This window comes from Dermacentor silvarum, chromosome 8, assembly GCF_013339745.2.
Source record: "Dermacentor silvarum isolate Dsil-2018 chromosome 8, BIME_Dsil_1.4, whole genome shotgun sequence".
NCBI classification, from domain to species: domain Eukaryota; kingdom Metazoa; phylum Arthropoda; class Arachnida; order Ixodida; family Ixodidae; genus Dermacentor; species Dermacentor silvarum.
The window spans coordinates 79,952,750-79,968,578 of NC_051161.1; the positions used below are offsets into that span (position 1 = coordinate 79,952,750).

The 15,829-nt window shown below is 45.4% G+C and overlaps 1 protein-coding gene across 1 annotated transcript in view; it reads left to right on the forward strand.

The window, feature by feature from the left end:
- The window catches only part of LOC119461479 (relaxin receptor 2-like), a 222,061-nt gene that overhangs the window by 79,201 nt on the left and 127,031 nt on the right, over positions 1-15,829 (forward strand). The window contains 1 exon segment of the mRNA XM_037722807.2: positions 8,733-8,891. Coding sequence (XP_037578735.1) covers positions 8,733-8,891 — 159 coding nt within the window.

Here is a 15,829-nt window from a genome sequence, read left to right on the forward strand (position 1 = left end):
TAATGCCTCGAATCTGCACAAAAATTGCGTAATTAGTGAAGTTAAGGCATTTAATAGGTAAAATTGTGGAAATTTTGGTAGCTTTATAAGCGATAAAGAACAACTGAAACAAAAAAAGAAAATAATTGATCAGAAAGAAAACCGTCCTGACCTGGCCGCCTCGAAAGCTTATTTTGTCGCATTGCGTGTGTGTGTGCAGAGAAGGCTGCTGTGGGGCTGCTGAGTATAAAAATAGAATTAACTGATTGGTGCGTGTTATAATTGTTTCATAATAATAATAAATAATTGGTGGCGTCAAAGAAAAACTAGTGACGTCGCCATGGCTGAGTGAAAGTTGTAAAAAAAAGGACAAAGAGAAAAAAAAAGAGAAAAAAAAAGGGAGAAACAGCTGTGTTGGAACCGGTTGTGAGGCCGTTCCGGCTCAGTTAATACGATCGCTTTGAAGGGGCCCTGCAGCTTCCTGGTAATTCATCTCCACATCCTTCAGTACACGGATTTCATTTCTTTGGCACCGTAAAAACGATGGGTAGACATGTATAAGCTAGGAAAAAGAGGCAAGCAAAAGCTAAGTAACAGGCTAGTCAAAGAATGCTTACGCATTAGTACACAATTCTCAGAATTTCTTTAGCCTTTCTTTTTATTTTATAGGTATTGTGAACTATGAAAATTTGCCCCAAGGGCGAACAAAAAGTTCTGCAGGTGTTACACTCTTGTAACACAAGACGGTGAAAGCCTGCTGCACATTTGGTAATAAATGAAGTTATACAATCGGAGTTAGACTTTTTTGTAAGACATATTGGTAATGCATTAAGTTATACAATTGGGGTTAGACGTCTTGCAAGACATGACAAGCCGCAATGAGAACTACACGTGTGGCACTAAGGTGACCTCCTGAACGCCACATATGAACACTTAACGTAGTACCTAAAGTGCAGCATGTTAGGAAACGCACTAAGCCCCGCCTTTAGTCAACGAGGTGGCTGCAACGTGACGTGTACAATAACGCATGCACGAGGCACACCTTTAGTAAGCCAGAACCGTGCAGCAGCCATGGCTTCGGGAAGTGAGCTCGTCACGCACCCCGGAGGCCCGGGTTCAATTCCCACCCAGACCAAAATCTACCGAATTTTCATTTCAAAGCCACTGATTTACTTTGTTTACGGGAACCTCCCTGAGAAACGTGACGTCAATAGATGCATTTTCTGCGGCGTCGGCGACTTTTCATCACGGCGCAGTTTCGCCAAGGGCACGCTAAAGGCGCGGCCAACATAGACACCAAAGGCTTTCGTCTTGATAAGCCATAAACTTTACAATGGCGTGCTAAAACGTTTGCACCATACAATTCGGCGGTGCCATTCTGACTTGTAGTCATCCATACAATGACTCTTGTTGGGCTCCAGTGTGAAGACCCCTACTGCGGTATCAGTTCAGAAAAAAAAACAAAAAAACGTGGACAGCTTGCACTAGTGGTGCAAGGCTGGAGCAAACAGCAGAGCTGGTGATTGACCTATCTTTTCTTCTATGTTTTACTAGGCTTGGCTAACTTTCGCTAGGCAACGCTAACTGCTGCTAGGCACGGTATTCTGAATCGGCTCGTTGCCGACGCGCAGATTTTCACTTGGCCGCGCGACGCGCTTCAATATGAGCAGCTTGTTCTTCGGGTGACCGGATCTGCTTTGGTCGTCCCATGTCAAGGCTACATGTACTCGCCACAGAGTCAACGATAGTTCTACCGCCATCGCGGTGGCTCCGACCTTTATCTCCCCGGCAACGTCGCGACCAAGCTGCACCTCCACACTTGCCGGGGCGTGGCTTGTCAAAACCTGCCAAGCCGACTCCAGAGGCGCCTGCTGCAGTCACGGAAACCACGCGCGTTCGGCGCGATTACGGGGACACGGGGAAACGCGGGCGGCATCGGCAGCAGCTCTGCGCGTTGCCTCGTTGGTGCTGCTACAATTTCTCTCTCTCTCTCTCTGTCGCTCGCTATCATTTTCTATTTCCCTCTCCCTAGCATTGCGCGCGCCGCGCGCATGCTCTCCTTCCCTTTCCCTAACGTCCCACGTCAAGGTAACATGTGCACATCACTGCGTTGCCTAGCAACCACCTCGTGGAGCGGCATGTGCTTCACCCCCTCTCCGCGACGTGCAGAAATAGAGAGCTTGTGGTTGTGAATAGCGCCTCTTCCTCTTCACAACGCCAATCTCTCTCTCTCTCTCTCTGCACAGCGCGGAGAGGAGGTGAAGCAAACGCCGGTCCGCGAGGTGGCTGCTAGGCAATGCAGTGACGTCAAAGCTCCGCGAGGTTTTTCGGCTCGCGGCACAACTTACGGCCGGCTTAAAAATGGCCAACACACCCTATTCGTGCGCTATCACATCCCCATATTTGCACGGCCTCTCATCATCTTACTTATTTTTTTGTTTTCCTTAGTGAAATTGCCGCTAAAAGGGACGAATCATGAAGATATTGCAGCAATTCAAGCTGCTGGGAATAATGTGCTGAACAGCATCTCGGTTGAAGCTTAGGTCTGGTTGCTTCCATCACCTCCAGAAACGGTGGTCAGTGGGCGCAGATAGCCCAGATGACTATATTGACGAAACCCAGAGCCATCATTTTGTAAGTCGAATAAATAATCTTTCACGACCTCGGGCTAACAAAGGCACTATTTCATTTCACACTCAAATATTTCATTGTTGGTAATTTTTTCTCACAACAACGTTTTCGTGAGTAAAACTACGTCATCAAGAACAAAAATCCGTAAGGGCTGATAAGCCTTGGGGCTTCCTTTACTCTGATATTTCTAGAAACAAGGTCATACAGATTAGGACGAGAAGCTAAACCTGTTGTATTAGAAAAAAAAAATAAACAACGATAAGTCTTGAAGTTAGCATTTCTCAACCTGTAATATTGGTGAGGCTAATATATGCAGTCTTATAAGCATTGGCTACACGCCTATTGTGGGCAGCCTTCTGATGAACTGAAGAACATTGATTACATTTCAAGCCACAGTTGACACAATATACCACGGGGGACGCAGCGCAAGAACGCTTAATAACCTAGCGTTGGCGGCATGCTATAACAAAAGAATTGATTCGCCATCCCGCTCCTGCGAAATGGGATGTCTAGCCAAGCTGTTGAAAACCACCACTACAACTGCTCAGGGGTGGTATGCAATGCTTTATTGCTTTTGGACAATGGTAGTAATGGTAATTTATAGAGTAGTGGTAGTAATGCGAGTAATGGTAATTTTGACAGCACGCCGCCGCCCATAGCGGTGCTGCAACAACATTGAAATCAGTTGCTAGGCTGCTTATATTATATACGAAAGGCTAGGGACGCCACTTCTCAGGTCGCAAGCGGCCGTCGGCGCAGCAGCTTGCGCAACAGTAATCTTTACCGGCAAACGTATCTCGGGAGCGCTACGTTCTTCGCATTGTGTACCGGTGCGCCTTATAATCAATTATGTGGTTCGGATGATTGTGTTATGCTTGTTCTTTATTGAAACGTATACTGTTCTGTATGTTGTATGTCAGCACGAGCCACTTCTCCTGCTGACGTTTTTGCAGACGGACGCGGACACTAAAAATGGCGGCCAACTGGGGGCTAACAGCTTCGCTGGTAATCAAACCTCATTAAGGGCCCTCCCCTGCTTCGCCATTTATTGCCATTGTGATGATTTGAGTTATACTCCATCAATAAATAAACTAACTAATGTTCCATGGCCCTCCAGAAATAAGAACTACATTGCGACCCCTAGAATCAAAAGACTATCCTGACAAAACTTTCTGCGCGCTTCGCTACTGCCAGACGTCATGTCACCCTTCAGACTGGAAGCGATCGATTGTGTTCTAAGCCGGAAAAAAGCAGGCCTGACCAATCGGGGCCCATTGTTTTCACCGAAAGGAAGGTATAAAGCGCGTGGACACACGATGACAATAAGTGAGGCGAGGTAATTCTTGACATCTCTTATCTTCAATTGGACGGTGCCTGCGGACCGCGAAGGTCTATTGTTATAGCATAATGCAATAAGCACCGTATGTGGCGCGTCATATCCTTCAGCTTCAAGGAGATTTATTCTCATTTTCCTGGTGACGAAGCTTAGCTTGCCACCGACTGGTTGCTGCACTGCATTTACTTGTTTGTCTTTTTGTTGCTGCTGTTGTTTTGAAGAACACAACGAGAAAGTATTTTCACAAACCCGACAATAACGCGTAATGTCCATCCACTACAAAGCTACGAAGCCCAACGAAGCCTTGTTAGTGCGAATATGGGCAGAAATGATTAAGGACCGGGTAAGTGCTCAGCAGGCTGCTCACCACTACCTCACTAACCATTGGTTAGTGAGGCAGTGAATAACCATAGGTTAGTGAGGTGGCGACTCTCAATTTCTGTCAATTTGAAGAGAGACAGAATAAAGTTAGTCATGAAAAAGCAGGCCAACCTAGACTCAGTAAGGGTAAAAGCAGACCAATTCAGGCTGGTGCTCGCAAACAAATATGCCGCTTTAGAACAGGAAGACAAAGACAACATATAGGTAATAAATGAAACCGTAAATATAGGCTGATCTCAGAAGCAGCAATTGAAGTGGGAGGTGATCTCCAAGGCAACCAGTAGGTACGTTCTCCTAAGTAACAAATTACCTAATAAAGAAACGACAAAGCATGAAAGTGTCAAACCTGAGAGATCAGATAGAGTTCGCTTAACTGTCAAAACTGATCAACAAAAAGAAAGGAAGGGATATTAGAAGTTATAACGTGCAAAAGATTGATAAAGCAGTAAAATATCGACGCAGCATGAAATCAGTGAAAAGAAAACTTGGCATAGGACAAGGCAAGAGGTATGCACTGAAAGATAAGCAGGGTAATATCATCAGCAATTTTGATGACATTGTAAAAGCAGTGGAAGGATTCTATATTGACCTGTACAGTGCCCAGAGCAGGCAAGCTACTTTCATTCAAAGTAGGGATGAACAGGATACAAAGGCTCCTCCTATAACTAGCAATGAAGTTAGAAGGGCCTTGCGAGATATGACCAGGGGAAAAGCTGCTGAAGCAGATGGAATAACAGTCGATTTAATCAAAGATGGAGGAGATATCACGTTTCAAAAGCTTGCGGCCCACTGCAGGACGAAGGCCTCTCCCTGCGATCTCCAATTACCCCTGTCTTGCGCTAGCTGATTCGAACTTGCGCCTGCAAATTTCCTGACTTCATCACCCCAATTATTTTTCTGCTGTCCTGGACTGCGCTTCCCTTCTCTTGGTATCCATTCTGTAACTCTAATGGTCCACCTGTTATCCATTCTACGCATTACATGGCCTGCCCAGCTCCATTTTCCCCTCTAAATGTCAACTAGAATATCAGCTATCCCCGTTTGCTCTCTGATCCACACCGCTCTCTTCCTGTCTCTTAACGTTAGGCCTAATATTTTTCGTTCCATCGCTCTTTGTGCGGTCCTTAACTTGTTCTCGAGATTCTTTGATAAGCTCCAAGTTCTTATCCTCCAAGTACGGCGGGCCTGATAATCATATCGTGATTTCGGCACTTAGGAACCCTGAATTATTTTTAAAATTCTCAATTAGGCCCGCCATTCTCCGAAGAACATTCATGCCGGTTCATTAATTTCCGTACAAGTGTTTGCGAAGGCTTTCGCTTAGTCCTTAGAACCCTGCTTCGCACCAGAAGGCGGCCACCAAAGCGTTACTGCAGTTGGTTCGTTCATGTAACCTAGATGAAGGACATCGGTCGCTCCCTCCACTAACGCTGGTCTTTGTGCGTGTTAGTGTGTGTGCCTCTGTATGTTCGTATTCTTTTCAATTCGTTAGCTTTAGGAGTGTCATAGTGGAAAAAAGTGCATGTGTGTGAATCGTGGGAACCCGGTGACGTGGTAGAGGTAAAGAAGGAATTGGAGAACTTAGATGAGCGTGCGTGAGTGTGTGTGTGTGTGTGTGTGTGTGCGTGCGTGTGTTTGTGTGTGCGTGCGTGCGTGCGTGCGCGCGTGTGTGTGTGTGTGTGTGCGTGCATGCGTGCGTGCGTGTGTGTGTGTGTGTGCGTGCGCGTGCGCGTGCGTGTGCGTGTGTGTGTGTGTGTGTGTGTGTGTGTGTGTGTGTGTGTGTGTGTGTGTGTGTGTGTGTGTGTGTGTGTGTGTGTGTAACCCGCCGCGGGGGCTTAGCGGTTATGTTCCTGAGCTGCTAAGCACGAAGTCGTGGGATGAAATCCCGGCTGCGGCGGCCGCATTTCGTTGGGGGCGATATGAAAAAATGCCTGTGTCCCGTGCATTGAGGACATGTTAAAGATCCCCAGGTGGTCAAAAAGTCCCCAACTACAGCTTGCCTTACAATCAAATCGCTGTTTTGGCACGTTAAACCCCAGAATTCAATCAAATTCAATTCAGTGTATGTATGTGTGTATGTATGTGTGTATGTATGGCGCAACTTTCAGTGGTCTTCTCCAAAGGCAAGGCGTGTGTCGAGTGTGTCAAGACCCTGAGCAACACTTGGCAACGGGGCGAACGCGGTTTAAATCACGAATACGACCCCTCAAAGAGATGCGAAGCAGTGCTAACGCGTTCCTTTCGAACTTATCGATAAATCGCAAAAGAATTTTTTTCTTCTATGTTTCTTTATGTGAGTGTAGTTCAGTTCTTCGTTTTCCTTTATATCTTTCTGTTTCGCCTTACCATTTCCTCAGTTTTGGGAGCAAACTGGATGCTTGTCTTGCAGCTAACCTGACTGCTTTCGCATCTCATTTATCCCTCTCTCTGATGGCAAATTCAACTAGCCTTCTTAGAGCGCTGTCAAAGCGTTGTAGGATGGAAGTGTAAAACGACGATACAGACGTCTTGCAGAGACAAACTACTTTAATATCTTTATTCGGGCTTTGTTAACCATATCTGAGCGCGCTTATCGCAACTAGTTTGTTAAACGACCTTTGAAGCTTCGCGAAAGCGCTCAGAAATGACGAATCGAGTGTGCCATTACATCCGCATGCGCTACTGGAAATCCGCATCGTGTATGCAAATTCGAACCTGCATCACTGTTCTCCATTTCTGCTTGGACACGCTTGCCTCCACAGCCGCGGACCTCTCAACGTCAGCACGAACAACAGCGCGTGGATGCGTCTCCATCGGAGTTTTCCATCAAGGCCATGCTGCGGCGAAATATCGACGCCATGTAGTAGATGCTCTCTCATTTAAAATGTCACTGGCGAGAATGGCTGCTTAAATTATGAATGCCAATGACAATGTACCTGCTACTGTCCAGCATAGCATCGATCCCGTCCTCGAATGTGGATTTGCCGTTAAGCTTGCACATATGCGTTGCACAGAAGCAGTATAGACTGTGGAGCTCTCATCGTCAGCTTCACCTCCTTCCTCCTCATACTGTCGGTCCCCTATAATCCCTTCAGTCACGGTGTACGCATTTGTGGACGCGACTTATTTGTGCTCTTTCTGTCTGTGCAGTTCTGGAAAGGAATAATCGAAAAAAAAATCAGTAGCCCCTCCCCTGTCGAGAAGATCGGGGTAAACGAAGCTTGTCATGTGTTTATTCGGTGTTCCTCCCAACGAATTGCACTGACGAGTACCAAGTTGCGCTCGAACCACAACCATCACACACACTACAGCTGGCTCCGAAGTTCTGTTTGAGAAACTCGCGTTGAAATCTGGATGTCGCTCCGGGGAAGTTGGCACTAGCTTTGCCGAGGCGTGCACTACCGTTGTCGGGTTCCTGGAGGGCTAGACGACGCTAACGTTTGGCCTCAACATGGCGCTCCCACAACTCTGAGGCCGCGGCTCTTCGCTGGCGTTTCGTCTGGGCTTCGAAAGCCCTCACGTTAGAATCGGCACGTCGATGACGAGCCCTTTCCCGAGCGTGTTAGTTCTGGGTGGATTTCCATGAAATTTCTTCAAAATTAAATCTGTCCCTTAGGTAAGACAATGAATGGCTCATACCGCCTTAAGCAATGGCTCGTAGCCCCGTAAACGCGGCCTCGCCATTTCGACGAGGGAAGAGAAGGGAAATTCTACGCTGGTATGATTAACGGCAACGCAGCTATAGCCGTGGAAGCTGATGACGAATGCGCGAGCAGTGGCACGAAGTGCGTGCCGAGCACGAGCCACCTGTGCGGCTCTGAGAGCAGCATGGGTTTTTTAGGGTTACATCGCCGGCGCAGGCTAGCGTATACAAGATTCGCAGGAAAAATTAAGCTTCGGGTAAATGGAACGACCTGCTTACTTAAGGTACGGTCATTTTACTTCTGAGGAAAATCTATCGCTACCGAAGGTCGCTTTTGAGAATGCAGTACAGAGTTTGACGGGAGGTGGGACGCGGGCCGTTTTTGCAGCAATTGGCGAAAGAGTTCGTTGGCCTTTCTAGTAATGCTTGCAACCAATACTTGACATGTAGAAGTAGATCGCGCTAGTGATACAATTCTTTTTTATGAAGAACTGTATCAATATGAGCGCACAATAATGACATACTTAATCACTCTGTAATTAGGGTGACCCATCATAAAATGCAGAAAGAATAATTATACCACCTTGATTTGCTTTTAATGGAGCCTGCAGCACCTTTGCATAAATCTATGTGAATTTCATACATTTATCGACCGTCGATCATGATTCGTGACTAAAGGGGGGATAAACCTCTTCCTCAGCGTGAAGTGGCCGGTCAGAGGCACGTCACTGAGGTCGATATGTCCAACTTTCTAACGTTAAAGCTTCTCTCTCCCTTTTGCAGTGATCTCATCAGCCGCTGCTACGACCGGAGCGCCCGCCAAGAACTCCTGTCCCGAGGGCCACTTCCCTTGCAGTGGAGACGGAAGGCACTGCGTGCGCCGCCAGTTCATATGCGATGGACGGCGGGATTGCCCGCAGGGCTCTGACGAAAAGGGATGCGGTGAGTGGCGAACTATTACGCTGCAGTTTAATTATCCAGGGACCTCGCAATGCAAATGCGAGAATGAGCGGTGACAGCAAAGTGCCCCCATTTTGTTTACTCCTACTCGCAAATACTCTGTACTCGTCGATAAAGTGAGTACTCGCGCTCGCGGAAGACATAAAAAAAAACCTGTAAAAGCAATGGTGTCCTTTGCACCAGTGCAGACATTTCGCCTTTCTTGCACCGCAATTTTGCATGATGCGACATGGCAAGGGAAAGCCAACAACCTGCCTTAAATAGTCTTCTCGCGTATTTCAAAGTCGTAATCATTGTGATTCACGTGACTTGTAACGTACGCTCAGGCTTGTAACGTAATACCCTGAAAGGCAAAGGCCGAGGTGGCATTTCACTTCTAGAAAAAAAAAAGAGAGAATAATAATTACGATAGTAATATCGCTTCCAGGTGTACTGTTCCTGTACTGTTATGTTTTTGAAAATTCATACTGGAGCACGCTCGCAGTAACGTATGTGAGTCTATAGATAGCTTCATTCGTGCCTTCGGCCGAATAAATTGTTAACGTTATTGTTCTAATTTTTGTATATTGTAAATGTTCCTTTTAATTAAAACACGACAAGGATTTCAACCGCATTTCACTTTTCTATCATCATCCTTACATTCAGTTTTTTCATTTATGGAGGTTTGAAAATGTTTGCGAATGTAGTTGTGCCTGTGGCACTCGATGTTTGGCAGATATCCCTTATAGAGCAATGGCCTGAAGTCATAATTATTATATTTAATATCATCATGATGACGATGGGGGTATATGGGGGGGAGGGGGCGCAGAGCAGTAGTGGCAGCATCGTCAATCGGGTTTGCGGGAGCCAGGTTTACTAAAAAGGCAAGGAACCATCAATCGACAGGGCCCATCAAGCGTCGGCGCACAGTTACTGACATGATATGAAAATGCAATTGCACATGTTTGGGAACGCATAGTAGAGCAGTGAACAACAGACAGGAAACGTTAGTGTAAGAGTTGCACCCCACCTTGCCAGTGCAACATTTGAAGGAAAAAATAAACACGTAATGGGATGTATAATCATCGCTGCAGATTTGTCTCCTCTAGTACTGGAAAGTGGTATGGCCTCCAAACGGTTGCACATGACAAAGAAGCATTTCCTAATCATTTTCCTTTAGCGTATACTTTATCACTATATGCAAAATCAAATATGTGGTTCAAAAAACTGATATGTAAACATTCCCGTAAACTCATTTTTTGGAGGAGTATTGATAGCTTCGTGGGTGCTCGCTATGAAGATATCGTCGCTATGAAGGCCCGACTACCACTACGGCTGTAATGGCATGATTGACGGCACGATAAAGACTTGATTGTTTTCTCTCTTTTTTTTCATTAGTACTATTAGTAGTATTTATTTTGGCCGAACAATAAACGTACAAATAATTTTAATGAATACATTTGAAAACATACAGATACACACATACATTATATACATCTAGTCTTACATGCATATAGATATATACATCTCTACCCATTTAGACAAAGCATGCGTGCCAATGGGGCATTTTACGTGGCTGAAGCAATGGTTAACAAGATTTCACAACACTTTGGACAGTGATAGAACGCCGAAGTGCGCTGTCGAATGTAATCGGCTCATAGAATATCTCAGAATGAATGCTTAATTAACGGCTGAACGTTTGTGAAAGCTTGTGATTATTTCTGTTTTTTTTTTATTTCTAATGTGTTTCCCCTTATTGCGTTTTTTTTGTTGTTAGCTACACTTTCGGGCTAGTGGCTCTTCAGTAGCCATACTTCCCCTATTTCCGCAGTTAAAAGCAAACTTAATTCATCTCGAGCGTTTCCATCTAAATACATGGGAACACAGAAATCGCTTTTGTCGGCTAACCACTGCGCCGGTTTTGATGAGATCAGGTGTATTTAACAGAAACCTCCAAAGTCTAGTAACTGTAGATGTGAATTTCCATTTTAGGCCGTTCACTATATTTTTTATCAAATGCCAAATTTTATGAGCTATGATGATGAGCAACTTCCGCGTGTGAGCTCTCGCAGTGAAAATTCCATCAATAAAAAAAAATTATCAGAACACGGCAACTTGCCTTTCAACGCAATCTTTCTTATTATGTCAGTAAATCGCGCACTGCAGAAGAAACAAAGCTTGGATGAGACTTGGCAGTTTACAGCAGTACCGAGAAAAATCCGACAGCCCTTTGTGTTGTGCCTCTCAGTTCAAAATGATATCCACTTAAAAGTGCGACAGAGTCACGGCAAACCTAAGTCAAATATACTGTACCAACTCACTTGTCATGTCCCTCAGCCGCTTATACCTTAAACGACCTGTGTATCAGTTACATCCCTTTCCCACAACCACAGATGCACTGAGTGGTGCGACCTCTTCAAACAGACTCTACCAGCACATTAGAAGAGAAACTTGGGTGAGTTGGTGGGAATTCATGTTTAGGAAAGTAACCGCGCGGGATAGATGAGGACAACAGTGTCGTGTAGAGTCGTGTTCTTCTTTGCCTGTGCCCTCGTCTATCGCAGCGCTGTTATTTTCATAAACATGAACTCCACCGGCATATTTGGTTCAGGCTCCTTCGACCCTGAACGCGCGCCTCGGGCAAAACTCTACAAGGCATTCGTTACTCGGTGCGGCGTCTAGCACATACGGTTACATTCCTTTCTCTCGCAGCGACAAGGCCCGCTTTGGCTTTTGCAGCGCAGGGAAGCTATATGAAAGAACGCCACCTGTGCTTTGTCAAACTCCGTCGAATTCTGCTCCTTACCGGAAGGGGCATTGCCGCCTTGACGTTAGTTATTGTCAGGCGTAAATTAATATAAAGAAAGCCTCTGCCCGCACCATAAAAAATATAGCAGAGCGAAGCGCGAGTTCAATTGCTTTTAAATTCAGCGCCATCGCATGCAAACACATCCGAGTGTAACGAACCCGCTCTTATGAAAACGGCCACCAACCGGTTTCCGAGCTCTTCGCTGGTTGGCGCAGGTAAATTCAGTGGCCATTACTTTCGCGGTCTCATTACATGTGCGATGTGAATGTTCACAGAGAGGCAAATGAAGAAAAAAAAAACGTCAACTTATTGCAACGCGTGCAACCTAATTGTACATCAAGCGCTGTGCCGCTTTCACTAGGCGCCTTTATTTGTAATTCTATTCTGCGACCACCATGCAAGAGCACCACAAAGAACCGCTGCGAAATGGGGTTCATTGTCATGCTATGGAAATTTAATGTGAAGCTTTGCAACAATACCGGCAATTTTTTTTTAGCTTGTGTGCTCTGTATTCACGCAGGCGAACTCTCTGAGAGCGGGCGCACGCCACTTCCACCTAGCTAGTTAGACGCTGAATATTCATAATCACTTTACATATGCTGTTACCAGATAAACACACGAGCCAAATCTCTAATGCTTGCCCGCAACACAGCGACAGTTGGGCTCAGAAAGTTGCAATACAAGGTCGGAACTTGCGGCCATCTTTGCTAGCGCTGAAAGTAATTAAGTGAACAGTTCAAAGGGGTTTTGTCGAGTGAGTTAAAAAGCGGTAAGGGTGGCGCTAAAATGTTTTAACTGTAGTATATTTTTGTATGGCAAAAAGCTGCCGGTGCCTTGTTTGCCTGCCCACTAATGTTTTACGGCAGAAACATTGAAAAAAGAAAATTCAGGTAGGCAGTACCGGTACACAACCGCCGTGGGGCACGCGGAACGTTTTGCGCATGTTGCTGGGAATGTACGGGCACTAGGTTATCAAAACGGGCGTAACCAAATGCGCAAATGACATTGATGCACGCATTAGAAAGCTTGCGTGCTTAACTTACGATACAGCCAGTGGTGGTCTGATCTTGCAATCGTGCTCACTCAGGATTCGTAGTGGACCCACCGTGGTGAAGGGAGTGGGAGCAAATTGGCATACCTTTCTCTTGCTGCCCGAGTCCTCTACAGGCCATTTATGGATCGTACGCAGGGGTGTAGTAAGGGAAGGGGGGGGGGGTGATAGGGCTTCAGCCCCTCCCCCCCACCTCGAAATTTTTTGTGCTGTCATGCACGGCCGACCCAAAGCACCACCGGCGCCGGGAATCATTCTGCATTTGGTCTACAATGTCTTTTTCACGCTCGAAAAGATATTTCGGGACGAAAACTACTTTCGCTCTACAATGTCTTAAGAATGCATGGTTAGGCTGGCGCTTCTATACGCCCACAGAGACCTCGGCATTGATTGATGTCATTGACCGCTTCGCTAAACTTCCCCACCGAGTGAAGTTTGTCCTTTAGATAGTGAAGCAGCAAAAATAAATGCAAGTAAAAAGCTCTGTTCCTTCGGGTCCGATAAACTCGTAATTATGAAAACGTATGACTGTTCATTAGCTTTTAAAACCGCAGAAATTTTCGCCGTTTATTCTAACAGTTAGCACCATGATCAAAATTATCATGCGAATACGAAAATTTCGAGGACATCAATGATTGATTTTGACCGACATTTCTCATTGAAAGCCCGGCCTACGCAGCGCTTCCCAAACACTGGGATATTGGGCAGTTCAACTTGCCGTGTCATGTGTGGCTTTCATTTGTCCTTTTCTTTCCTTTTTTAGCTACCTGCTCTTACTTTTTTTGGAAACGAAGCAATACCCTTCTTTAATTTTGGGTGCCGAATAATTGTTGCCGCTGTGCAGGCAGTTAAAATAGACATTTTGGTACTGATTTCTGCATCATCCTCTATTAGTATACCCATATAGAGCAAGATGGCTCAAGTATATATCACGATTTCTGCGATCATAGTTTTGTTGTTGCCTAGATCGTCTGTCTTTGTATGCGTAAAGTTTACTATCGGTGACTGCGCAACATAATTATTTGTCTTGTTTGACGCATTATATACAGTGACGTTTGCTTAGATACGTAGATTAATTGGAGACTTATGCGTATATTTATATATCTTGTTGCGACATTGTGTGTATACAAGCAGTGAACTTTGTTTCCAGTGACACTTTTTTGGCCGTTATCAAGTTGTATCTTCGCATTTGTATATTCCATTCTATCTTCGCATTTCTAATGTATATTTTGCAGAACTGCTTTTTATATGCACTCACTGTTGCGACTATAATACCGGTATAACTACAATACACGACGGGTAACAGCTGCTCCTGCGCAATCGATTGCAACGAAGGACAGTGTCATTGACGTTTTTCCCTGGCCGTTGCATATGTACAAAAATTGAACAAGGTTCTCGAATTACATAGATTCATCAAAATATTTGTGCTCAACTTACGCTTTTCATATCAGCTATATGCACTGCTTTGCTGGTTTCGGATTGATATAGGTCTAAAGGTCGCGTGTTATTTTCTTTAATTATTAAATAAACATGAAAACGCGGAAGTATTGATATTTCATCCACAATTTGTGGGACATAGGAATATATGTTTTGATGAAAAATACATGTTTTACTTGTCGGCACAGTGCGTAGCATTCAATAATTCGTTTGCAGAATCTAATATACATCGCATTCGCAATGACAATGAAGTAATCATGCATATATGTGATCCCTCGACAAATTCTGTAAGGAGGAGGCCGTGCTGCAAGGTGAGCCCCCCTCGAACAAAATTTCTGGCGAGGACACTGATCGTACGTGTCGAACGCGGAGATGCGATAGCCGAGCAACCGTCCAATTTCTGCAACCAATTACAAACTTGTAAGCCTTGTAGCTCCTGATGAGCGCATCTTTGAGCTTGATGGATTACACTTACTCTGATTGAGTGAGCTCTCTCAAACGCGGTCACTCCTGCTCGAATCGACAAACTTACTGGCGAGCTATGCCCCTCTGAACGCCGAGAGAGATCCTAAGTTTAGTGCCGATTGCCTCATGCGTGGCGCAAGACAACAGTGCTATCTGTGCATGCGACCCATGCATGATCGAGTAGTGGCTTCCTTGTATACACAACGATATCATAGTAAGACGAGTGGGTAGTATGCCTGCAAAGGTATGCAAGGTAATAGAAAGTTTTAGTTTAGCGTACGCTATGCCACGCAATGGCATAGCGTACGCTACACTAAAACTTTTTTCAGGTATCATGAGAAAGAAATTTACAGAAGAATAAAATTGGGTTGGAGTGCATACGGCAGGCATTGCCAAATCCTGAATGGGAGCTTACCACTGTCGTTGAAAAGAAAAGTGTACAATCATTGCATTCTACCGGTGCTAACATATGGGGCAGAAACTTGGAGGTTAACAAAGAAGCTCGAGAACAAGTTAAGGACCGCACAAAGAGCGATGGAACGAAAAATCTTAGGAGTAACGTTAAGAGACAGGAAGAGAGCGGTGTGGATCAGAGAACAAACGGGGGTAGACGATATTCTAGTTGACATTAAGCGGAAGAAATGGAGCTGGGCAGGCCATGCAATGCGTAGGGTGGATAACCGGCGGACCATTACGGTTACAGAATAGATACCAAGAGAAGGGAAGCGCCGTCGAGGACGGCAGAAAGTCAAGTGGGATGATGAGGTTAGGACATTCGCAGGCGTAAGTTGGAATACGCTAGCGCAAGACAGGCGTAATTGGAGATCGCAGGGAGAGGCCTTCGTCCTGTAGTGGACATAAATATAGGCTGATGATGATGATGATGATGATGATGATGATGATGATGCCATTGCGTACGCTATAAAATGGCGGGTCGTCACTGCGCATGCGCCGAACGCTAAACGACCCATAGCATATAGCGCTCGCCCGCCATTTCTCATATTTATCGTTACCGTCTTTGCGAGCTTTACGCAGTTTGCGCAAAACTTGGCGGCTCTCCCCACTGCCCGGTTCGAATATAATTTGGTGTTGTTTTCGTAGAATTCACTTTGTTCGTAGCAAATGACTGCTTAAACGGCTTTCGCTTAATCTCAGGTCACTTCGACGACAGTATATTAT